This window comes from Vicugna pacos, chromosome 30 (genome assembly GCF_048564905.1).
Source record: "Vicugna pacos chromosome 30, VicPac4, whole genome shotgun sequence".
NCBI lineage: Eukaryota > Metazoa > Chordata > Mammalia > Artiodactyla > Camelidae > Vicugna > Vicugna pacos.
Genome location: NC_133016.1, coordinates 23,644,563 through 23,669,239, shown reverse-complemented (window position 1 = coordinate 23,669,239; position 24,677 = coordinate 23,644,563). Strand labels below are relative to the sequence as shown.

General features: G+C 52.5%; 1 protein-coding gene across 1 annotated transcript in view; it reads left to right on the top strand.

Annotated features, from left to right (window-relative positions):
- SMAD7 (SMAD family member 7) overlaps positions 1–12,903 on the top strand; it is a 30,195-nt gene extending 17,292 nt beyond the window's left edge. The window contains exon 4 of the mRNA XM_006219094.4: positions 10,931–12,903. Within this exon, the coding sequence (XP_006219156.2) occupies positions 10,931–11,469 (539 nt within the window). The 3' untranslated portion in view covers positions 11,470–12,903. The remainder of the gene's footprint in view (positions 1–10,930) is intronic.
- Positions 12,904–24,677: the final 11,774 nt, after the last annotated feature.

Sequence of the window (24,677 nt, the reverse complement as noted above, 5' to 3'; positions counted from 1 at the left end):
TCGCAGGGCCGGCACAGCTTCTCTGCTATCGGCTTTTGCCTCTGCTTGGGTTGTGTGGTCTGTTGAGCATTGAGATAAAGCAAAGCTTGTGGATAAACAGAGGTCTGTCTCCTCCAGTTCTGTTTCCAGCCACAGGCCCCCCCTCACTTGTTGATTGTGAGATAACAGCCGGAACAGCAGGAGGTACAGTTATAATCCAGACCCTGGTAGTACCTGGGAGCACAGCCCAGAGGAGGTGACTAGCCCAGCAGGGGAGGGAAGGGGCGGGGGACCGACACATCTGGAGTGATAGTATTTATGTCTTTACAGCCACAGGGGAGGTGTGATGTTTCCAAAGCCCAGGAGTTGGATTTTTATAACTCCGGTGGGCTTGATTCTCATGCATCTGGGGAGGCAACGCTTGCTTTTTAATTTAAAATCTGATGGTCAAGTCCATTTCTGAGGTCCCAGCCGGGGTGTGGGGCTCTGGCCCTGGCCTGCCTGTAGGAGGGTTTACTTGAGGTAATCTAATACCCAGTTACCAAGGGGTTTCATTTTCACGCTCATCCTGCCCCTGGCCACCCCCTGCCACCCCTGGCCGACTGATGGCTCATTTCTTGGAGATCACTAATTTAATTAATCTCCTTGCTCCTCTGTAAAGTCAGGAGAGCTGTTTTGGCCTGGGGTTTGATCTAGGGCAGTGAGGGAAGGACGGATCTCAACTCCAGTTTCATTTTGCAAAATTGGGGGTTTCTGTCTTTCAGCACTCAGATCACCAGGCCGGGGACTGTTGGTGGCTCTTATGTTTGTTCATTTCTGTATTGCCTTTCTACTTTTGAATTTGGGATGGTTGTTCAACAGGGACAAACAAAAGATAGGACAGTGAGGTCAGCACCCTCCACCTTCTTGCATTTTCCACTTGGAGGTGAAATGATCGTCTCTGCCGCCCCTTCCCACCTGGCGGTCACCTGCTAAAGTCGGCAGATCTTCCCCAGCCTAGCGGCTGAGGCCAGGGAGGGCCAGAAGAGCTGCTCTGTTCAGAAAGTGCCTGGGGATCTTGCCAGCCCCGGGGCAGCCTCGTAGCCGCACGGTCCCGCCCCCTCATTAATCAGTAACCAAGAGGGAAAAGCAAGAGTTGAGTTCTTCCTGTGATCTGGGTGCACAATACAGTTCTTAAAAATAGATGGGCCCCATCTCCAGCTTGGGACGGGGGGTGGGGCTCACAGTTAAACCCTGATGGGGGGTATTTCCTGGGGAAGAGGTCTGGAGTTTGGGAAGCTCGCAGAGATTCAGAAGCAGACTTGTCCTCCCACTCCCCAAAATCTCCTTGTCATCAGTTGCCAGAGTCCCATGAGGGGGCTTGGAGAGAATTCAGGCTGGGAGGGGAAGCACCCCCCCAGGTTTCTGTCCCCTGGGGCTGGCCTGATTTCCTGGGCTGAGGGCGGGGGGTGGGTGGGGTGGGGGTGGGGTGCGGGCACAGCCACCAGCTGGGTGCGTGGCCTTGCCGCTGGGTGCGTGGCCTTGCCGGAGCCATTTTTGTGTCCCTGGCCTCAGTTTTCTCATCTGCAGAATCCATGGTCGGACCTGATCTCCCAAGTCCCTTGTGGTACTGACCCCCTGTGATCTGTGATCTTTGATTCTTGGATTTGAGGGTGGGTGGGAATGAGACCCCTGTTACTGGGGAGGTGGGTAGCCAGAGAGAGGCTTCTTTTACTGGCGAAGAAAATGATGGTATTTCTTCAAGTTTCTTGGCTTTCAGACTTGTGGGAGGGATCTTTCCCCAGGAAAATGCATATGCATACCAATATTTGCATACACTTCCAGGGGGCCTTTAGCCTTGCCGGTGCCCCTTATCCCTAGCCCCCTGTAGAGTACCCTGTACCCAGGAAGGCAGGGTGTACAGGAAAGCCTTCAGAGAGGCCACAGGGCTTTTTTCTTTTTTTGTGTAAAATATGCATGCAACTTACTATTCTAGCCATTTTTAAGTGTTAAGTTTTAAGGTTCAGTGGCATTAAATAAATTTTCACATATTTGTACAACCATCACCACCATCCGTCTCCAGAAATTTTTCACCTTCCCAAACTGAACTCTGTACTCATTAAACACTAACTCCCCAGGCCCCCTCCTCCCCAGCCCCTGGTAACCACCAATCTACTTTCTGTCTCTGAATTTGACTGTTCCAGGGACCTCATATGAGTGGTCTCATACCATATTTGTCCTTTTGTGTCTGGTTTATTTCACTCAGCATAATGTCTTCAAGACTCATCCATGTTGTGTTAGAATCGCCTTTTTTTTTAAATGTGTCTGTATATCCGTTCATCGTTCAGTGGACACCTGGGTTGCTTCCATTTTTTGGCTATTGTGAATAAGGCTGCTATGAACATGGGTGTACCAGTATCTCTTCAAAACCCCACTTTCAGTCTTCTAGGTATGTACCCAGCAGTGGAATTGCTGGGTCCTGTGGTAATTCTGTGTTGAGTTTTTTGAGGCAGAGCCATCCTGACTTGTGTGTCTGCATACATCTCACGGGGCAACTGGATGGGCTGGGGGGTGAGCCCAGCAGGGGGAGTGAGAGAAGATGGGATAGGGGGCTGGGAGGGACTGAGTCTGTGTGCTGTGAGGGGGCAGTGGAGGAGGGGTGGCCTGGCTGTCTGCTGTAACACAAGCCAGATTGGAGCCCGCATTTATGTGGGGCCCACGCGAGGCCCGGAGTCCTCTGAAATGCGGGGCACACAGCACAGAGCAGCGGGAGCCTTGTCACGGCGGTCCAGGGAGTGGGGAGCTTTCATCCCCCTGGCCTCCTCACTGGAGGCAAAGGGTGGAAGGCCCGTGAGAGGGGGGCCTCAGGCCTATGAGGTCCTGGCTGCTTTGGGGGTGAAAGGGCTGGGATGGCTGAACAGTGAGTGTGTCAAAGCCAGGGAGATTAGATTACGGAGGCAGACAGAAGTAATGATTAACTTTTCCAGTCTGCACACTGTCTCCAGTCTGTCGTACTGTTTTTCCCCGTAAGTACAGTGCGGGCCCTGGCCTGGCTGGGCCCTGGTATTGGGTTGTAAAGAAAGAAGGAATGAGGGCTGGGAGTGAGCAGGGGGCAGGGAGCCAGGGAGCTGGCCGAAGAGGGGAAAGGCTTTTCCATCAGATTCTGCATTGGAATTTATTGGCCGGAATGCAGTAAATGTTCAAAATGCCATCCCATCCAACAGTTTTCATAATTGTTATGGAACAAGGGGAGCTGGGGGAGGGGAGAGATGAAAAGGACTTTTGTTTCTCACTGTATTTTTCCACATCTCCGGACGGTGTCCCTACTCTAGAAAAGCTAGAGTTGAGTTGGAGCTGTGTGCGGGATGGGGTGAGGGGGCAGGGCCTGCATCTGGGGCTGTAATTCCTTTCAGGGAGCTGGAGGTCAGTGCAGCATGGGGCTGCTTTATTATTATTATTATTATTTTAGTTTTGGGGAGATATCAGCTTTATTTATTATTGTTATTATTTTTGATGGAGGTACTGGGGGTTGAACCCAGGACCCTGTGCATGCTAAGCACTGCACTCTACCACTGAGCTGCACCCTCCCGCCTAGCACGGGGCTTTATTAAATCGAGGCCCGCAGCAAAAGTAACTCTGGCAGAGCCCCAGACCTGCAGAATCAGGCGAAAACCGTCCTGCACCTCTGGGGGTTGAGTCCTTTCGGAAAATTGGCTCATTGTGCATCCATGTTTATTAAGATTCTTACCGACCCTCTAACGTGTAGCCAGCATACTTAGAAGTGGTCAGTAAAAAGAAGACGAGGGACTTCCTGATGGTTTCGGAGAAGGTTGTGATTGCGGGTGGAGGAGCACTCCTAGTTGGGAATCCAAGTGTGGAATTTGGGGGAATTTCTGGACCCTCTGCAGGTGGGAGGTGGGAGGGTTAGAGATGTGACTTGCTGGGCTTTCTGTTGTGGGATGTCCCCCCTCCTTGTTAGGTCTTCCTGAGAGTGGCCAGGCTCCTGCCCAGGGGCCAGGCAGGTGAGCAGATCATGTGGTGGAGGTCTGGGGAGGGGTGGGGGCGCTCTGTGTGTGCAGGTGTGTGAACCCCCTTTCTAAGGGAGCTGCTGCTGAGTTATGAGGGGGTGAGGGTGGGAAGTTTAGGATGCTCCGAGGAGTGGAAGAGACTTGAAATTCAGACTTGAGAAGAGATGAGCTTGGATGCACACTAACCGACAGCCAGGGAGGCCCATTTACTGTAAATATTATGAATGGAGTTGGCTGGGCTGGGGGTCCCCACCCTTCCTCTGAGGCCTCTTGGAGCCGGGCAGAGCGGGCCTCCTCAGAAGGCACGCAGCCGGGTACACGCTATAATTTGCATGGCTGAAGGCTGGGGCACAGGAAGCCGCGTCAGCCCGGCTGGCGAGACAGATGGGAGCTTTTGTGTGGCTTCCCTCCCCTGCCCGGCGCTACCCTCAATTATATTCTCTGATGGCAAAACGCTGCTCTTAGGCGGGACCCCTGGGCTGGGGGCCTCAGACTTGGGGGCATTGAGGGGCTTTGGGAAGTCGGGGGTGGGGCCCACTAGGGGAGCAGGGAAGTACCTTTTCCCTCTAGTAACTGATTACTCATCACAGTTCGTAAGACACAGTCACGAATCAGCCTTCTAGACTAGCAGGACCTGCCGAATCTGTAAGCTCGGGGCGTTTGCAGGAGGTGATGGTGGGTGAGAAACTTCAGGGCCACAAGCCGGGTGGGCATTGGCAGTACGGTGGTGATACAGGAGACTCTTCCTCCAGACACTCCTCTTTTCCTGGGGGCCTTGAATGACAGACAGGAAGAACACAAGGTTGCAACTCTTTAAAAAAAAAGTTGGGTTAGAGATGGACACAGCAAAATCTGACTCATCTCCTTTCCTTTTTGATTTTGTTTTGTTTTTGTTTTATTATTGCAAATGAAATGCGAAACTATGCCCTGCTCCCCAAAGTGATTTCCTTACTCTCCAGAAGGCAGTAAAAAGAAATGGAACCAGCATTGTTGAATACTGAGGGGCACATCTGTGAATCCTAGATTGTAGCCAGACCTTCAGAGCTGGAAGAGGGCCCAAGAGGCTGTTTTGCCCCAGTTCCCTTCCTATCAGTTATGGGCAGGTCAGACTGAGACTTAGTGGGCAAAGCCACTTGGCCGAGGTCACAGACCAGCTTGCTGACAAAGAAGCCGTTTCTCTCCTGGCTTCTTGGTGCAAGGGAGCTAGACTCCACACTCGGGCCTAAAGTGGGCATAGCATTTCCAACGTGTGCTCTGGAGGACATGGTTTTCTCGCTAGTGTTTGGAGAGGACCAGTGGCTTTAGAGGCTCAAAGTGGTCGCCCGCCCACAGCTCACACGGGGCAGTATTCTGGCCGTCAACCCACCTGCTCTTTGGCAGGTGATGTGGGCCTCATTTTCTCCTTTAACATGAGATAGTACCGTGCAACCTCACAGGGTCTCCTTTCTGTCCTTCTAACAGCGCTACACATAGTAAGTGCTCATGGGGTGTAGGTATCAGCCCAGGACTGTTTTCTCACCTGGGGTGGGGTGGGAGCATGGAGAGTCATCAGCATTTTCCGAGCCTCTGGAGAACCCAAGAGATGATGTACCCTTGAGAGGTGAGACCCTCCAGTGTGGCTGCAGGCCAGGCCCTGGCTTCTGGCTGCATTTGATCACATTGTCACAATGACCCTGTTAGGGATGAGATCAAGTCAACACCAAGATTTGAGTTGGGGGGTGTCTGACTCCATGGCTGGTCAGCTCATGGAGGTGGGACTCCCTGCGGAGTGGGACTTGGGGAGCTCAACTGTTGGGCCCAGGGATGCTGAAGAAGCACCCCAGCCTTTGAAGAAGAGCCTGTGGCTCCCCCTGCCCACGCCCTAGTTAGTCCAGCCACGTCTTTGGAGAGCCTCGTTGCAGAGCTCTGGAAAAAAAAATCCAACTTTTTCAGTTCTGCCTTCCACGAGCCAGGACTGAGCCTTTTGGTGAAGGAGCTTGGGGCAGTCGGTGGTGGTGGGTTGGGTCTGAGCATTTGTTGGGTAACTGAGAGTTAACCTGAAGCGTTTTGAGTGAGAGCAAGCTACCCTCTAAACCCGAGTCGTGTTTGCTGCCCCAAGAATCTGAGGGAGCAGCCCTTGACGTCATCTTTCAAGTGAACGTGGCCGATTAACGCTGACCCCAGAACCCACACTGAGCCCAGACACCGCAGCAAGTTTTTATGTGTTTGCTTTAGTTTTTGGTCATTTGCTTCTTGAAAACTGGAGCCCAACAAGAGTCTTTGTTAATTGTGTTTGGGGTGGACAGATTGGCACCGAGTCCTCTTTTATCTTAGTCCTTGTCCCTGAAGTGGGCTGGTTGCTCTCAGAACAGCCAGTTTCCTGACCAGGGTGGGGAGCTGAGCTGACGGCTGCTGTTAACCTTTGAGATGACTGATGGAGGGGGAGGACAGGATGAGGCAACCCTTGGTGGCGCCGGAGTCCCGAGAAGGGAGAACCCTGGACCTGGGAGGGCGAGGCGTGGCGATGTTTGCGTTCCAGGGTTGCCGGGTTTACTTCTGGGTCTGCATTTGTGCCCTTCGTTTGCCCTCATCAGCCTGCGTGAGGCAGCCATTTCTGCCCAGGCTCCGTCCCTAGCCTTCTCTTTGCTGGACCACTGGGGATGGGGGGCTCGCAGACCCATCCCACTGCTGAATAGAGAAATAATCCTCTATGATCCAAGTGCTTCACAGAAATGAGAGCAAGTGGAGACCCCCACCTCCCCGTCCACCTTTGATTCCTGCCTCTTTTCTTATGCCCTGGCAGTGGGGCATAGTGGACTCAGTGGGCGCCAGCTGCTGTGGTTCTGTGCTGGCTTGGTTTCCCAAGTCCCTGTCCTGAAAGGTCAGAATCTTGGGGACCTCTCCTCTGTGTGTGGACATGGCTAGGGTCAGATGGCCTCACTCTTGTGCACACTTGTGTTTCCAGAATTCCCCTGGGTGTTTTGGGACAGCTCTGCCTCTCTGGCCCCAGGATTGACTTCCCAACCTGGAGGCTGGAAATTGTACCAGTGAGGCACTGAACTTGGTCTTTACTTCCTCCCTCCAGTTTTTTTTTTTTTTTCCATCTTCGTCTCCTTACACCTTCAAATAAAAAATTTAAAAGGGGAAAAATTCCTCTCTTACCTAAAATGTGGCCTTGAGGTCTGGTCACCCTGTGCCGTTGAGATCCCAGGCATGGGATTCATTCATGAGCCTCTGGTCTAGAAGGGTCTGGTCTGTTCATTCATGACCAGGGTAATTAAATAACTCTTTGTACGAGGCAGGGAGCTCCTTGTTAAGTGGTCTTCCCTAATGCAAGTGCAAACACGAGGCAAAATCCTTCCCCTTCTCCACACCCGCCTCCCCCTTTCCTTTTAAAGGGTAGATTTTATGCTTTAAGGGAAATGGGGAAGGGGAGGGGGTAAAACAACCTTAAAGGAATTTTAGGCCGATTCAGCACTTTTCTGGGATTGCTCCAAAAATTCCCTAAACTGTAATAAAAAGAAAAAATTGTGAGCAGGCATCTGATTAGTTAGCTTTTTACAACACAGCTTTTCTTTTGGATGCTTTAAAATGCACAAATAGAGTTTTAAAACAAGCCCCTGTACAGTTTTCTGAGGAGGGAGAAGAAGTTGTTGAAAATACCGGAAAAAGTTATAAAAGCTGAGGGAAACTAACAAGGGGCTGTGAGTTTCACCTTTGGAGATGAAGTATCAGCAACTGTGATGCGAGGACCCTTTCTTAGTCCTTGTAACGAGGGGGACTCTTCACTGAGGTCCTCCCAGCTCCTCCCCTCGAGGCCTGGGAAGCCCCCAGGAGCTGAGCATCTGCATAGAACTTTGTGGGAAGATGCTTGTGGGCTGTGGGCCCGATTCAGGAAACTGTGTTTCTCTGAAGATGATGCTGGGTGCTTCCCAGAAATGAGCACAGATGCCGGGTGGTGCAGGGCAAAGGAGGGGAGTCTGAGTTGGCAACATGGGGCACTGTGTATCGGCCCCCAGGAGCGGGCTGTGTAAAGGCGGGCCTTCACCCTTGTTATAGAACCTGTTTTTGTGCTCAGAGATACAATTCAGGAGCAGTGAGGAGGTGAGGTATCAGGGTACTGGGGGCTACGGGGTGACATGGCTGCACGTAGGGGTCCTGCTGCCCCAGATTAGGGCACCTAATGGATTTTCAGGGGCCTTGTTCTCATCCAGGGACACCCACATGCTGTTTATCTGGGCTGAGCCATTAACCTCAACAGAAAAAGGCTTTTTCTAGGGGATGTCTGGCAGCAAATTGCTGGGTGGATGGCGGGCTGCACAGATGAAAGAGAAACCCTCCAGAACGTGCCCCCCTTTCCCCTCAGCCCGCTCCCCCTCCCCTCTGCTGGCTGACCTCAGGCTCCAGCCCCCGCCCAGCTTCCTCTGCCCCCAGAGGCCCCCACCCCTTGCCGGTGGGCCTGGCACTGGGGCAACTCGATCTCCAGGCCCCCACCCCACCCTCCTCCTCCTCTCCCCACCCCCCTCCTCCTCTCCCCACCCCCCTCCTCCCCCCTCCCCCTCTGCACTACTGGGTGCCAGGTTTCAGGGGAGCCGGGCTCCTGTGAAACGAAGTATTGTGGTGAGGCTCAAAGTATTGTGGTGAGGCTCGGCTGAGGGTCTCCCGAACCTCCCTCCCAGAGACTCCCTGGTCTTCCTTTCCTGGCCGGTTTGTTGTCCCGAGTTGGGCTAATAAACCAGAACTTCTTATGTTTCGAAACACTCTCCCTGCCCCAAACGGGAGGACTGGCAGATGGGTACCCTGTGCCTTCCAGAGGAGGGCTTTCTCCTCCCCAGCGAACTTGGACACCAGAGCATTTTTATTTACATGGATGTTACGGGTCTTTGGTGTGGCCTGAATCAGAGCTGAACTCCCTCGGCAAGAGGGTTCAAAGATTGCCAGCGCTCACGAGTTTATTAGCCGTTGATGGATACTTTGCAGAAACAAGTTAATGCCTGATGAGTCACTTCTGCTTGGAGCCCTTGTCCCGCTCTTGTTTTTCCGTATGTTCCGGTGTGTGTGCATGCACACACTCGTGTAATACACACTCGTATGCCACACTCATGGACACGGCCTCTCTCACTCTTGTGCTTCAGAGATGTGTGTGTGTTGGGGGAGGTGACAGGCCAGGTTTCTGGCATTGATTTTCGATGGGGTGGGGACTGAGGGGAGGAATGAGCCCTCGGGTTCCCCGTTTTGTGTAGCCGCCCCGGCAGGCACTTGAGAAGGCCAGGTAGGGTGTCTGGGGGACCCCCGCTCAGGGTGTATGTCTGTGGCCCCCTCAGTGTGTCACGGTGTACGTTTGCACGGAAGTATGCATGGGACACCTCCATGCAAAACTGGCTGCTGCTTAAAAAAAATGTTAATGGAGCTGACTGGTTCCCAGGTCCTAACATGCCTGTAAGGGTTGGAAGCAGTTGGTGTGCTGAGCTGCACTGGTTACCGGCCTGCCGGGGCAGCAGGACATGGGGGCCCGAGCCCTCCCCCGGCCCTGGCTGCTCTGCTGTAAAAGCCATCATCACCCCTCTCCAAAGCCAGTGGTTCCAAACTCAAAAAGGCCAAACAAGCCAAAGACATCTCACAGCACCCACCTTCATGCCCCAAGCCCCCAGGTCTGAGAAGCAAGGACGGACCTGGAGGGCAGGGGAGGCCCTGCCGTCTGCCCGGCTTTCCCCCTGCCTTTCCCCATTTTTGTTAACAAATGCAAGACTTCCGGTCTCCGCCCTGCCACCACAAACCACAGCGTTCCTGCAGCCCGGCTGGGCTGGGGAGATTTATGGTTCCCAGTCTGAGGCCTGCCCCGCCGGCTCCAGCTTAAGGAGGAGCTGGAATGCCAGCCGCTGGGGGCCCCCTTTCCTTCCATATACCCCCCACCCCTTTTAAAGAGCTCCAAGCGCCTATTCAGGAAAATCACCTTACCAAGATCATCACCCCAGTCTCCCCCGCTGCCTGTGGGAAGAAGCAGGTCTAGGAAGGCTGGGGTGGGGCCTCCAGGGGAGGGAGACTGGAGGGGGCAGGGCCCCCAGTCTAGATGCTCCTGGGGAGGGAGGGGGAAGAGGAGGATGCCGGCAGACAAGGGCCCTGCCAGCAAGGTTGTGTACCCGCTTTAGACACATCCTTTTCTGTCTGGGCTGGAGGGAGCTTCTGTAAGGTAGTCTGGGTTGACACCAAGCTGTGTGTTGTGATTTGGCATTTTGACGTGAACTCATGCTTTGTGGACAGAGCTTGTTGACAGACACACTGAGAATTGTTTTTCTATTAGGAAGACATATTTTTACCTCAAACCTCTTCCATTTAAAATCTTCCCGGATGGTACACCCTTATGACCAAGGCACTGATCTGAGGACGGGGTCACACGCAGAGACTGTTCAGCAGGTGGTCCCGGAGTCTGGAGACCTGGGTGCTGGGTCTGGCTGTGTCATCCCTGCGGTCTGAGCAATAAGCTTCCTGGGCCTGGGTTTTCTCATGAGGATGACAAGGGGCTGGAGCGGCTGGCCTTCGAGGTTCCGTCCAGTTTCAAGAACTATAATTTCAGACCATCTGTCTGGAAGGCCTCTGCTAGCCCGAAAACCAGGACCTAGCAAGTTGCTAAGTGGTCCTGGCTTCTGAGCTCTGCAGGGATGGGATTTCCTTTGGCCAGACGGGCACATGTGCTGGTGTCCTCGGAGGATGGGAGAAGAGGAGGGGAGAGGCTCTCCAGCTGAGCCCCATGCTTAAAAGCAAGGCTCTTCCATCAAGACTGGGTCAAGATTTCCAGGCCTCAGTAGGAGGACATCTTCCAGTACCACTGTCACCTCCTCCTGTCTTGCACTGAGAGACAAGCTGGTCCGGGGGGTACCTGTGTGTATGTGTGTGTTGACTCGAGGATGCAGAGGAAAATGCCAGTCCCCGTCACCACCAACTGTGTCTGCCATTTTGTTTTGTAGATTCCCAACTTCTTCTGGAGCCTGGGGATCGGTCACACTGGTGCGTGGTGGCATACTGGGAGGAGAAGACGAGAGTGGGGAGGCTCTACTGTGTCCAGGAGCCCTCCCTGGATATCTTTTATGATCTACCTCAGGGGAATGGCTTTTGCCTCGGACAGCTCAATTCGGACAACAAGAGTCAGCTGGTGCAGAAAGTGCGGAGCAAAATTGGCTGTGGCATCCAGCTGACGCGGGAGGTGGATGGCGTGTGGGTGTACAACCGCAGCAGTTACCCCATCTTCATCAAGTCAGCCACACTGGACAACCCGGACTCCAGGACGCTGTTGGTACACAAAGTGTTCCCCGGTTTCTCCATCAAGGCTTTTGACTACGAGAAAGCGTTCAGCCTGCAGCGGCCCAACGACCACGAGTTCATGCAGCAGCCGTGGACTGGCTTCACCGTGCAGATTAGCTTCGTGAAGGGCTGGGGCCAGTGCTACACCCGCCAGTTCATCAGCAGCTGCCCGTGCTGGCTGGAGGTCATCTTCAACAGCCGGTAGCCACATGGGGAGAGGACAGAGCGGGAGCCGAGCGGGCCCAGTCCAAACTACTTTGCTGCTAACGTTTTCCTCCTGAGTGCTTGCTTTTCATGCAAACTCTTTGGTCGTGTTCCCCCCCCTCCCCTTTTCGTCTTTCTCGTTTATGCTCTGTTTTGTTTTGTTCTGTGAGAAATAGCTTATGAAAAGAATTGGGTTTTTTTAGGGGGTGGTGGTGGTATGGTTGGCAGAACACCTCATGTGAAAAGGGGAGGCAAAAATCGGAGTACCGCCAAACACAGTGTAGGAATGGGGAGCAGGTCCCAACTTTGGGGTCATTGTTGCCCTTGTCAGGGCGTACGTGTGAGCGAATGTGAGTGTGTGCACATGCGCACGAATGCAGATGGGGGACTCGTGTGTTTCTTACGATGTCTCCGGCTGAGACCTTTTGCTCCCAAGGTTGTCTCTCTGCCCCTTGGACATGCTCAGTGGGGCAGCAGCTGCCAGCAGCAAGGCTCTGTCCCCAGCCCCGGGAAGCCCCCGCCTCACCTCTTCCCTTCTAGGACATTGGCTTCTTAGAAACAACCCTGCAAGAGGCTGAACCAGAACCCGTTTTTCCATGCCGTCTTATCGCTCCCCTGTAGCCACCCTGTTGCCATTGTCGTGTCTTTCTTTTTTGACCATCTGCTCCTGGACATCTCTGAGATGGGCTTCCCAAGGGCTGCCGGGGCAGCCCCGTCACAGTATTGCTCACCCAGTGCCCTCTCAGGCCCCTCAGCCTCTCCCCTGCCCTGGTGACATCAGGTTTTCCCCGGACTCAGAAAACCAGCTCAGCACTTTCCTCCCCTCCGCAGCCCATGTGTTGAGCTCTGCTGTTGGACCAGCAAGGGGAGAAGCCCCAGGAGGGAGACTTCTCAGCATCCCCCTCTTCCCACCAAGGATTCGGTCCATCACAACCCAAGGTACCATCCTGAGCTGACACCTAACTCTTTCATTTCTTCTACAACTCATACACTCGTATGATACGTTGACACTGCTCTTAGCTCAATGAGCATGTTTAGACTTTAACATAAGCTATTTTTCTAACTACAAAGGTTTAAATGAACAAGAGAAGCATTCTCATTGGAAATTTAGCATTGTAGTGCTTTGAGAGATAAAGGACTCCTGAAAAAAAAACCCTGAGATTTATTAAAGAAAAAGTGTATTTTATGTTATATATAAATATATTATTACTTGTAAATATAAAGACGTTTTATAAGCATCATTATTTATGTATTGTGCAATGTGTATAAACAAAAATAAAGAAAAGATGCACTTTGCTTTAATATAAATGCAAATAACAAATGCCAAATTAAAAAAGATAAACACAAGATTGGTGTTTTTTTCTATGGGTGTTATCACCTGGCTGAATGTTTTTCTAAAGGAGTTTATGTTCCATTAAACAATTTTTAAAATGTATACTTGATTCCATGTTGTCCTCCAGCTCCTTTTTCTTCTGGTGGGAGGGGTGTGGGGAGGTGTGTCCAGAATCCAGAACAGCTGGGGTCTCCCAGTGCTTGGTTGGGGAGGAAGAGGGGTTACCTGGATGTCTCTGGAGAGAATAGCCCTGTCTTCCCTTATTAGAAAGATCTGTACCTGCATAGATGCCACCTTTCTTGTTAGGCAGGAACCCTAGAGTTTAGCTGGTGAGCATCCTGAGTTTGTAATGGAGTCAACCTCAGGGAGCCCTGAGTTTACAAAGGCGGGTGATTTTTCAAAGCTTGAAGAGTTGAGAAAAGGGAATTTTATATCGGATGATTGGGAAGGAGGTTGCCCTGGGAGATGGGAGGGCGAGGTACAGCCCGAAGACCTTGGGGTCCTTCTGGTTCCTGCTTGCTATCTCCTCACTTTAAGTCCTGAGACTGGCACGTTTCGCAGAGGAAGGTCACTGCCACACTGAGTTCCAGGACAGGTTTCCTGAGAGCTGGAGCCCTGGAGGAGAGATGAAGTGGGGGTTTAGTGTTGGGAGGAGGGATCCGGCTACCTCCTGGGCGCGCCGAGTTCTGCACTGGGCACTCTGGGGTGGAGTAGACTCTGGGGGGTCATGGAGTCCAGGTCCTGCTCTGTCTGCTTAAACCCCTTCCAGCTTTCTTGTGTCTCGGCCCCGCCCAGCCCCAACGGCACTTGCTGGTAAACTGCCTCTCGGTACTACCCCTAGGATTTCCACTCTGATCTGAGCCACGTTTTAGATTCAGGGCTCCTTGCACAAGAAATGAGTCCAAACTGGGCACCAAATGGGGCTGTTAGGTGTTTATGTCAGGAAGTCTTGAACCTTCAACCCAGGAGCGGGGGGTATCTGAATTGGGAGTTAAAATTTTGGACACGACAAACTTATACAATTTCGGAAAACCTTTATTGGAGGGCTCGGGTAGGATTGCCAGTTTTTCATTTTGCCAAATGACACGGCACTACAGCCTACTGGCACCACCATTTAATTTGAGGGAATTACAATGCAATTGTATAGTGAAAATGTGAACTTCAACACAACCTGCTGATTTACGGCCCAGAGCATTAGTGCCAAATGGTCATCTGGGCCAGCTTGTTCACATGCGGTGACGGGGACCTCACTACCTCTTGAGGCAGCTTTTTATCAGTTGGACAGAAAGCTGCCTCCATTTATTCTAGTTCTGCAACCTGGAAGGAGTGTAAAATTCCGTGTCTGGAAAACACCCAAGGAGGGCTCTAATTAACTCCCGGGTGGTAGTGGTGGAGGAGGGGTGGGGTGGAAGGTGTTACATTAGGGAGCTGTCAAAGGCATTTTCGTTTGCTCTAACTTGCATCAGCATGCCAGGAAGCTCTTTAATAATAATAATAGCTACCATTTATTGAATACTTAGCTGGTTGCCAGGCATGATGTTAAGCGTTTAAGGGAATTATTTAATCCTCACTAGGACCCCCTGCAAAAATGGAGGCTTTGAGAGGTTGAAAGACTTGCCCAAGGTCACTCGGCGAGGAAGTGGTTGGGGCTGACTCTGGCCCTACTCCTTGGTCCACACCCTGAAGGGATGTTATTTGATGGAGTTTGTTGGGGTGCCAGGCCTACAACCTCAAATCAGGGGAAGGTGGGTCCCGTGCGGCATGGGCAGGGTCTCTGGTTCTGGGAGGCAGGAGCTGTGGCAGCAGCACCTTCACACCCTCCTTTGACACGTGGACTTGACTCTCAGCCTCATGAGGTTGGAACTGGGCTGCAGGCATGTGGATTCCGATGGAGAGGCTGGCTCTGGGTCAGGGAGAGAGGGATACTTAGGGGAAATCCCGTGTTAGGGGTACCGGACACTTCCCTCATCTGGCCAGAGCAGCCTTCCCCACAGGCATCCCCTGGGTACCTCCTGGGCGCCAGGACTGCAGCAGGCGCCCCCTGGCCTCAGTGGTGCTGGAGGACAAGATGCCCAGCTCGAGGTTGCCAGCAGCACAGGTGTACCTCGGACCACATGGGACCCAGAGGAGCCAGGACATCCAGCCCAGGTGGAGCTTGGATTCGTGGAGGGGAGGAGGAGATGCCTCACTGGAAGGAAATTTTCCTGTCACCTGGTTCTCCTTCCTCTTTGATCACCAGTCAGGTTTTGGGGTGTGTCACAGGGTTCTGCCCTCAGCTCTCAGGCCACACCCTGTCCCCGGGAAAACAACGTCACTCTGGTGCTTTCATCTCCCCTCGCCCTGCAAATGCCTCAGCTGCTCTGGCCAGAAACCTGGATTCTCCCATCTTCCATGTCCTGTCCTCCATCATGAAATAAAAAAACCCAGATCCTGTCCTCCCTCCTTCATTCCATCCATAATTATTATTTAAAAATGCAAACATTTCTCACATATCTTCCCTTGCTCTATTCCCACTGGTAATGATTTAGCTCAGGGCCTCCTAATGCCACCTTGGTCTTCCTTCTACTCATTCAGCATTCGCCTCCCAACCTTTTAACCACCCACCCCTGCCTGCAACACACACACACACACACACACACACACACACACACACACACACATAATGCACACACACACAATGCACACACACATACACATGCACACACACACACAGGCACACACACGTACCCCCTCAGTCCTGAGCATGCAGAGTGACTTGCGGTTCCTCAAACACATTTGGCTTATGTGCTTCCAAGCAAATGTCTTCCAGCTCCTTCTTCAACTGGTGGTCTTATCCTTCACTATGCAACCCAAACCACGCCTCCTCCAGGAAGCACCCCACCCCCCTTAAAAATTTCTGCTCTAAAGAGACATCAGTGGAGTAAGATTCTCTCTTCCCTAATGAGCAGTAAGCTTTTGGTACCCTGGGGTCTCAGCTGGGTCCCCACTTAAGATCTACTGCCCTAAAAATTCCTAACACAGTGCTCAGACAGGGTTTGTCCCAGTGAGGGAGGGAGAGGCAGAACTGTGGGCTTAGCTTGGGATGGAAATAATAATAACAATAATAATAATAACAGCAACAACCAGCAGTGATGGTGTTCTGCATGGTAAGTAGTGTTCCAAGCATTTTACTTTGGCATTTTCCCATATAATCCTTACGACCACCCTAAAAGTGGATACTATTATTATGAGCCCCATTCTACAGATGAAGCAACTGAGGTTAAAGAGTTGCCCAAGGTCCCCTAGCTGGCAAATGGTAGCATCAGAGTTCATCACCTCTGTGACATCTCATCTCTAGAGGCAGGCCTGGGTCAAGGGTGACTGAGTGGGGCATATTTTTTTCCCTAAAACAAGCTCTGGTTTGAATGAACCACGTCGATCTGATCACCAAACAATAGAGACACCACCTGGCGTCTGTACAGATTTTGGGCAGCAAGGGTCTTCCCAGTGCATGCCCACGCTGCGGCGCCACGCAGGCAGGCCTTAGCCGGCTCGGGAAGAGGACAGCCTCCCACAGGTGAGCGGTTTGCCCAGGACACCCACGTACAGCCTGGGGGAGGGGGAGGGTGGAATTGCACCCAGCCCACAGCAAGCAGACGTCCTGACAGTCAGGCCCCCGCACTCGGCCTCCAGGGGAGCTTTCTGCCCGTCTGGGTGCCATCAGCGCAGCCCCGCTGGCAGCACGGCTGTAGACAGTCACGGCACGAGGGCCCGGCAGGTGGGGCGGGGGCTGTGACTCAGGGTCCTGGATTTGGAGTCAGAGGGACCAAGGTTTGCGCGCTCACTTGGGTAAGTCACTTAACCTCTGTGAACCTCGGTTTCTGAGGCATGAAATGGGCATCATACCTGCCTCATGGGGCCAAGCGGGGGATGAGTGAGAAAACGCACTGAAGAGCTCGCTACGTGGTGCTTAGGCTGAAGCACGTGGGACTGACAATACCGGCCTACTAAATGGCAATTTCATGTCATTTCATCTACCAGATGCTCGATTCAAGGCAGTGGCGATCTTTTGCCCCTGGCATCACCCTCTGGGTCTGTGCAGCAAGGGGGCTGAAAGAAGACATCCGACCAAGCCAGCTGGCAGTGTGGGGTGGTCAATATTGGGGTGGTTCCTTGCTGCTCAGAATGCCAGCAAACTGCCAAGTCCAGGCCAGAGCAGGAAGCGAAGGCCGTTGGGACCCGGGCAGGAGGGCTCCCGGCCCCAGGAGGAGGGAGTGTGGGCCCCCAGGCGGTGCCCACCCAGCAGAGTAGCCCCGCACAGCCCCAGGTTTCCTGGCGCTGGAGCAGCAGGCCCGAGTTGCCAGCTCAGCAGTTTTCCCCAACCAGAGGCGCCCCCCTCTCTTTCTGAAAGTAATGATTTTCTAAAAATGGATTCCCTCCCCTCCCCCGGCTGCAATTAATCTAGCAAACATGAAGTGGCCGCTGGAGGAGGCCCTCGGTGAGTTCGGACCAGTGCAAGCGCTCTGATTGATTCAGGCACGATTCACTGGTTAGGGGTGGGGTGGGAGGCTGGGAATGAGGGGTGTGCAAGGGGGCACGGCCTGGGTGCCAGGCTGGACTCACTGCGGGGTCCATTTGGTGTCTAATGGAGCCACAGAGACAAGGAGAGCCAGGAGCCTCTTTCCAGGGAGCCTGTATGATGACACTTCCTCGGGATTCGAGGGCCGCAGGACCTCAGAACCCAGCGCTGAGGTCGTTCCATAGACATGGGTGCCCCAGGCCAGGCCAAGTGGATAAACAAACCAGGGGCACCTTCTTGGAGCTGCCATTCTAAGGAGCTTTGGGGGAGAAAGAATATGACTGTCTTGTCCTGAGACAAGCCCATGTGTGTGATGGAACAGAATGCAAACTTGACATGAATTATTGAGTGAAACAACCAGATGATTGGAGGACGTGTCCTTGTTCCCACTGTCTCTTCCAGCCTGGTCCCAGGCCCAAAGGGGCGTGCCGGTGGCAAAGTATTTGATGGAATCTATGCCCTGCATTTACAGGCAGGACACAGAGACCCAGGCCCTGGAGGTAGAAGCAGAATGTGTCTCTCAGGGCTGCATTGAACCCGAAAGAAAACATGGCTAATTTGTAGATAACAATGTTACATTTCTTCTCAACAGTGCAGAGAGCCCCTACATGCACATTCTCCTAAGAATTCTGGATGGGAGCTCTGATTATGCCCCTTTTAGAAGAAGGAACTGAGGATGGAAGAGATCAATGACTTACTTGAGACACCCAGCCAAGAGGTGGCAAGTTCTCCTGAAGTCTGTCTTTTCCAGAGCCTGGCGCCAGCCTGCTCTGTGCAAAGCCCCTTTCAGACTCCTTTTCCTCCACTCTGCTGCTGGGTCCTGGTAGCAATAAACGGCTGTGGCAGAGACATTTCATGTGTAGCGGGGTGGGCCCCATATCTCCCAGCCTCCCTTGCAGTTTCTTTGGGGCCATGCGACTGGTTCTGGCCGACGGGTTGTGAGTGGAGGGGCTGTGACTCTCCTTCCCCCACTGCTGGGCTAAAGCGCTGGAACGCTGGTGAGTGGTTTCTCCCTCTGCCACAGCCATGCCTGGAAGATGTGTTTTGAGATGATGGAGGCATAGGATGAAAATAGCCTGGATCCCTGAATCACTGCCTGGAAAGCCACTGGGTTGGCAGCAGACTGTGTGACTGTGTAACTTTTATGTGTCACCGACTGAGATGTGGTGGTTTGCCTCTCTAGACGAGTCCATGGCTTGTTCCATATGCTCAGGGGCTCAACTCAATCCGTCCTGCATTTTTCTTTTTGTGGAGGTTGGTCTTGTATCTCCAGTGTGATTGGAGCTCCTGGAGGTCAGGTACCAGCTCACGTACCTAGTTGAATCACATCTTTCATCACACCCACCCCCAGGAGGGGAGGGTATAGCTCAGTGGTTGGAGTACATGCTTAGCAGGCACGAGGTCCTAGGTTCAGTCCCAAGTACTTTTATTAAAATAACTAACTAAATAAACCCAATTACCTGCTCCACCTCAAAACAAAAAACAAACAAACAAAAACACCATAGCACTGAGCCCACTTCTGGGCTCATAGTAGGTGCTTAGTAATTACTTGCTGTATTGATGCAAACTGAGGGAGCTCCTCCACTGGTGTCCCTGGAAGGATTGCTGGGAGCCCTCCCAAGGCGCAGGGTCCCCAAGTGGTTCACAGCTGTGTGAAAATGCCCCCTGCCTGCTCCTCACCCTCTAAAAGCCTCTAGCAGCTCCTCCCCACCCTCCTCCTCAAACCATCCATCTCCACAGGAGCAAGCTGCTGTTCCAGCCCAGGGTACTGTCAGTGCAGACCCAGCTGAGACCAGTGCCCTCCTGGGCGTCCTCACTCAGGTCCAGAGCAGAGCTCTGATGCGCTGAACACAGGGATTACGATCATCAGACAGCACTCCCAGCACACAGTCCTCTTAACCTGCTTTCCTTTCCTTTTTAGCACTGTTTGGCACTATGTGTGTTCTATTATATACAGGTTTCACGTTTTATTATACACCCATTTTGTTGGTTTGGTTCTTGTCAGACACCCCTAGTGAAGGGTACACTCCGGCCACGGCCATATCCCCAGTATCTAAGACAGTGCCCGGGACAGAGCAGGCACGCGACAAATGCTCCCTGGATGAATCAGTGCTGAATGACTGCTCAACTTTCCAAACTGAAATAAATGCATTCAGGTTCCCAGGGAATTCAGTTTCCCCCCAAGAAGAGTGGGTCTGTGCTTGTTTCCTAATATTTGTGAAAAGAAAGAGTGCATTCTTATATTTTTGACCCAAAAAGGTACATGCAAAACTTTGCCTCTTGGGGTGGGTAATGGTCACAGCTGCCGCCACAATCATAATAATAACAGCAGGCTGTTGATTGAAGGCAGGGCTTGTGCCAGGTGCTCTCGGCAAGGTACTTGGTGTTGTCTCTAAGATATGGGTTACCATTATCTCATTTTACAGGTGGGGAAATGGAGGCTGCCTCATAGCCGGAGAAGAGTGGAGCAGGAGCCCATGTCTGCCTTCCTCCACAACCCTTGCTCTGAGCCCTGAGCCCCCGTGGAAGCCTGCAGCTTTGAAAGAGCAGTTTTTCTGGCTCCTTCTCTCAAGGTTAAGATACATTCTGAGTCCCAGATTCTGCTGAGGCAGCTTGAGACTCCAGGGGTGTCTCTGCCGGGAGACTTGCTCTGTGGTCAGGCTGTCCTGTCCCATCAGGGTCTGGAATCTTTGCTGCATCCAGGCCTCGTGTCATCAGTGCCAGATCTTCTAATGACACGCTGCAGCCAGGGAAATTACAGTGCCCAAGGGACTCGTCTCAGAGTAATTCCAGAGCAGGACAGAGGGCTGGGAATAACAAGAAAGACAGGGTCAGGCTGCCAGCCTCAGGGAGTGGAATGGAGTGTGGTGGTCATGGGACACGGGGGACGAGAATTTTATTTTATCTATGCAATGCTTTTTCCCAAACTTTAAAAATACTGAAAAACACAAAATCAATAGTAAAAATTATCCTCTATCTCATCATTTCAAAGTATGCCTTCCAACACTACTCCCCAGAGGTGACAGGAGGTTTTGATTCGTCCCCTTCTGAACTTGACCTCTGTTTCTAAATACCAACATATACAATTTTCATGAATGGAGTCAAGTTATATATATTGTTCTTGTTGCTCATCTATTTTATATATATAGTAGTGTGTGTCTGTTAACCCCAAATTCCTAATTTATCCCTCCCCACTACTTTGGTCACCGTATGTTTGTTTTCTATGTCTGTGAGTCTATTTCTGTTTTGTAAATAAGTTTCCTCTTTTTAGATTCCACATATAAGTGACATATGATATTTGTCTTTGTCTGACTTACTTCACTTAGTATGATAATCTCTAGGTCCATCTACGTTGCTGCAAATGGCATTATTTCATTCTGTTTTCTGGCTGAGTAATATTCCTCTGTGTGTGTGTACGTATATATCTCACATCTTCTGTCTAGTCATCTATCGATGGACATTTAGGTTGCTTCCATGTCTTGGATATTCTGATATTTCTTGATGCATTAACTTTAGATATTGTCTATTAATTTCTGTGAACTTTCTAGTTGGGGATCACTGTCTTGAATCTTCATACTACTTCCTTTCTCATCGATAGTACTTACGTGATTGGAACAGTACCAGTCCCGTTCACTGCTGAGCCATGGAGCGTTCTTTGATTGCATTTCTTTCCTTACACAACTCTGCAATTCCTGGAGTTAAGACTTGCCTGGGTTCTTTTCACTGGCTTAGATTTCTTTGCATTTTCCCTGCTGTTTCCACACTCTTCAGGCACTTCTCAATATTCTTCAAGCTTCTTAACTTTTCCTCAAGGCCAGATCTATCAGACAGTTTGTCAGTTCAGTGTTTTTCCCCCCAGCTTCCATCTTTCTGCTCCCATCTGGACAGGTTGCCTCATGGACCTGATGGATGCACGGCCATCTCCCTGAAGCATCCCTCTGCCTCTGTGTTGGCTTGAGTTTCTTGTTCCCTGGATCCCATGAGTTCACCTTCCTTGTTTAGTCCCTCATTTTGATGCCAATTATCTTTAAAACCTGCTTGTACCATGTTTTCCTTCCTTCCTTCCTTCCTTCCTTCCTTCCTTCCTTCCTTCCTTTTCCTCTTCCCACCCTCCTCCTTCAAACCTTGCCTGAGGACTGCGTGGCAGAAGGAAAGAGAAGGGCTCACTGGCAGCCTCAGCCTTTGCTCTGTTGCCTCAAGCCCATCATACAAAGGGGCCCAGAATGTGGTCCAGCCCTCAAATCCACTTGCCAGAAAGCAGAGTCACCTTCTTCCCTCCCCTCTGCTCCTCCCCACCCTTGCCCTGGACTGAGGTTTCTGGATATCAAATTGTTTTCATTTCCCTGCCACTACCTGAGCTTAGGCACTGCTGGCCTCTGGCCCGAGCAATTCAGAGACCCCCTAGTCATTGCCCCTGCACCCATGCTTGTCCCCCCGCTGATACCTACTCCTGGTTATGGCAGAGGGAGTTTGTAAACCCAGATCTGAGCCAAGCAATTTGACATCTCCTTGCCTCTGCACAGGCTCTTGGCCTGGAATGCCTTTGTCCTCTTGTCTAGCCGATCTAATCTCTTTTTCCAATGTCCAGCTCAAAGAGCTACTCCTCCAGGAAGCCTTCCAGTCTCTCCTGTTGGCACGAATCGGATTCTACAGCACTTTTCGTGACACTTTCTTACAACCCTCATTCTTGTCTGCCTTGGGCCAGACCCTGTCACCAACCAGCTGAGCCAAGGTCACCCTCCCTTGGCTGCTGCGTCTGCACACTCCCCGTGGAGAAGAACTTGACTTTGTTAAACACTGATTGTGGGCCATGCCCTATGCTAAGAATTTTCCGTACATAATACAATCACATACTGAACCCAAAGCCCTTCAGCTACACCCTTCTGTGCTTGTGTGCGCTTTGGAGAGTCTGGGCGGAGGGCTGGATAAGCAAAGGCTTGGAGGTGGGGGGATGCAAGCAAGAGGGCATCTGTTATTTTTGGTTTCTGTTTTTTAATTTCAAAGTGGTTTGTTTATTTATTTTTAGTTGGAGTCCAGCCAGTTTACAATGTTGTGTCGATTTCTGGCATGTTATTGTTGATTTGCCCGTACCTCTACCTGGAATTCTCTTTACCTGAGCCTGCTGAGAGGCTAGAGAGCGAGAAACCTGCTTTCCCAGCTTCCCCAGTGGCCAAGTATAGGCACGTGCCCTGGGATTGGCCAATCAGGTGCCCCTGCTCTGGTTTTGGAGTCAGGATCAGGGACCAGAGAAGCAGGAGAATGATTCCAGGGGGAGGCAGGGGCCACATTCCATCTCTGGGGAACAGCAGGATCCGTGGTTCAGTGTTTGGTGTCTAGTGCAGATGTCAGCGGGGAGAGGAGAGTCATCTGGTGCTCTGGGGGAGGAGGGCAGTGGGTTCTCGAGAGGCCAGCTCTGTGGTGTGGTTTTAGCTGCACCCCCTGCTATGGAGAAGTTCTCCAGCCCACTGTTGATTCTGTGACTTGTCCAGGACCCTGTCAGGACTTCTCTTTCGGGCTTTACTTCTCCAGAATAACCTGCTGGAGTGCGCAGCTACGAAGACTGACAGAGAGAGAGGCCGGGAGGGGCACAGGGCAAGGCTGGCTGCAAAGCCATCCCCTGGGCCAGGAGGGCTGGGAATCCTGCCCCTGCGATGGAGACGATGGCCGTGGTATGCTCCCCACCTGGATGGTCACCCGGATCCTAGGCAAGCAGAGGCCACTCAGCAAGGGCAGAGCGTAAATGAACACTTCAGGAGGACCCAGCCTTGTAATAAAAATGTCCTAGCCATTGTCCCTCCATCATGCGAGCCGGGCAGTTTTAAAGCCACAGCCACCCTTCAGAGCAGCCGGGGGCTAGGGCCCAATGGTCAGGAGACCTGGGTTCTTATCTTGCTGCAGTTAACTCCCTGTGTGGCTTGGACAAGTCACTCCTGTTCTCTGGGCCTCAGTGTCAGTGTCTTCACCCAGAAGCCTGGGATGTGGGCAGATACCCAAGGGGTCCTTTCTAGTAAGACTGACTCCAGTATGACCGCCCAGAGTGTCTGTGGCGTTTCCTCCCCCATCGCCCCCTGCCTCACCCCCTGAACTCCCATGAACTCCCTGATGGCGGGTCCCTGCCATACACACAGGAGGTGCTCAGAAAGTGTAGGGTGACGGCTCCAGGGAATGGCTGGCTCGGTCTGGGGATGCGGGTAGGTGGCTGGGTCCTTGGCCACTCTTAAGGGTCTTTTCCTGGGAACTCCAGATCGGCCTCTCTTTGGTCTTTATGGAGGAGGAGGGGGAGAAGAGCCGGGGGAGAAGGGGTGTGTGGCAGGCCCAGCAGTGGCCCTGAGGCAGCCTCAGCAGGCACTTTCTGGGAAGCCGCCCCCAGAACCTAGCCCTGCGCAGGCAAGGAGGCCCCGTCTCCAGCCCGTTTCCCTTGAACTGGAGCCAGGCGGTCCTCATGCATTACTCACTGGCGGGGCGGCCCTGGCCCAGGGCCAAGGCAAACAGGCCTCCAGCCTGCCTGGGGGCTGGTCGGCTCGGGCTTGGGAGGGAAGGGAGGCACCCACGCCCGGCCCCTGCTGCGGCCAGCCCGCTTGTGTCTCCCTGCCAGCTCAGCCCCAGCCTGGCCCAGAGGTCAGGCTTTGGCCCAGCCTCCACCAGGGTTGGGCCTGGCAGTCCCTGTGGAGCTGGTGTTGGGCTGAGGTCCTTCCTACTTCCAGTGCCTGGGTCCTCCCTTTCTGCCAAGGGAGAAGCCATGACTCCTAACTGTGTGGCCAATGCAGACACTGCACCCAGTGCCTGCCACCGAGCAACCAGCAGAGGAGGAGGGAGCCAAGGCCTCTGTCCCTGAGGTCCAGATCTGCACATGATACAGGATTTCTGTTGAGTATTGTGCATTAGAAAGAGTGTAGGAAAGGCTTAGATTGCACGGGCTAGGAAGACTTCCCGGAGGATGTGAGGCCACAGAAGTCCCCGAAAAATGATGAAAGTTTGGATAGCCATGATGGAGGGAGAGAGGAGAGGCTGTACAGTGGGTGTGTATTCCAGGATGTGATGGGCCTGAAGGTTGGGGCAGGGGTACAGGATTAGGGTAGGAGGGAAAGGGTAGCTAGGTGAGGAGGTTGAAGGTGGTCCTGGGCAGGCCCAGGCAGCCTTTGTCTAGAAACTACCTCTCCACCCATCAAGACATCCATCCACCCACCCACCCACTCATCCATCCATCCACCCATCCATCCATCCACCCATCCATCCACCCATCCACTCATCCATCCATCCATCCATCCACCCATCCACTCATCATCCATCCAACCATCCATTCATCCACCCATCCACT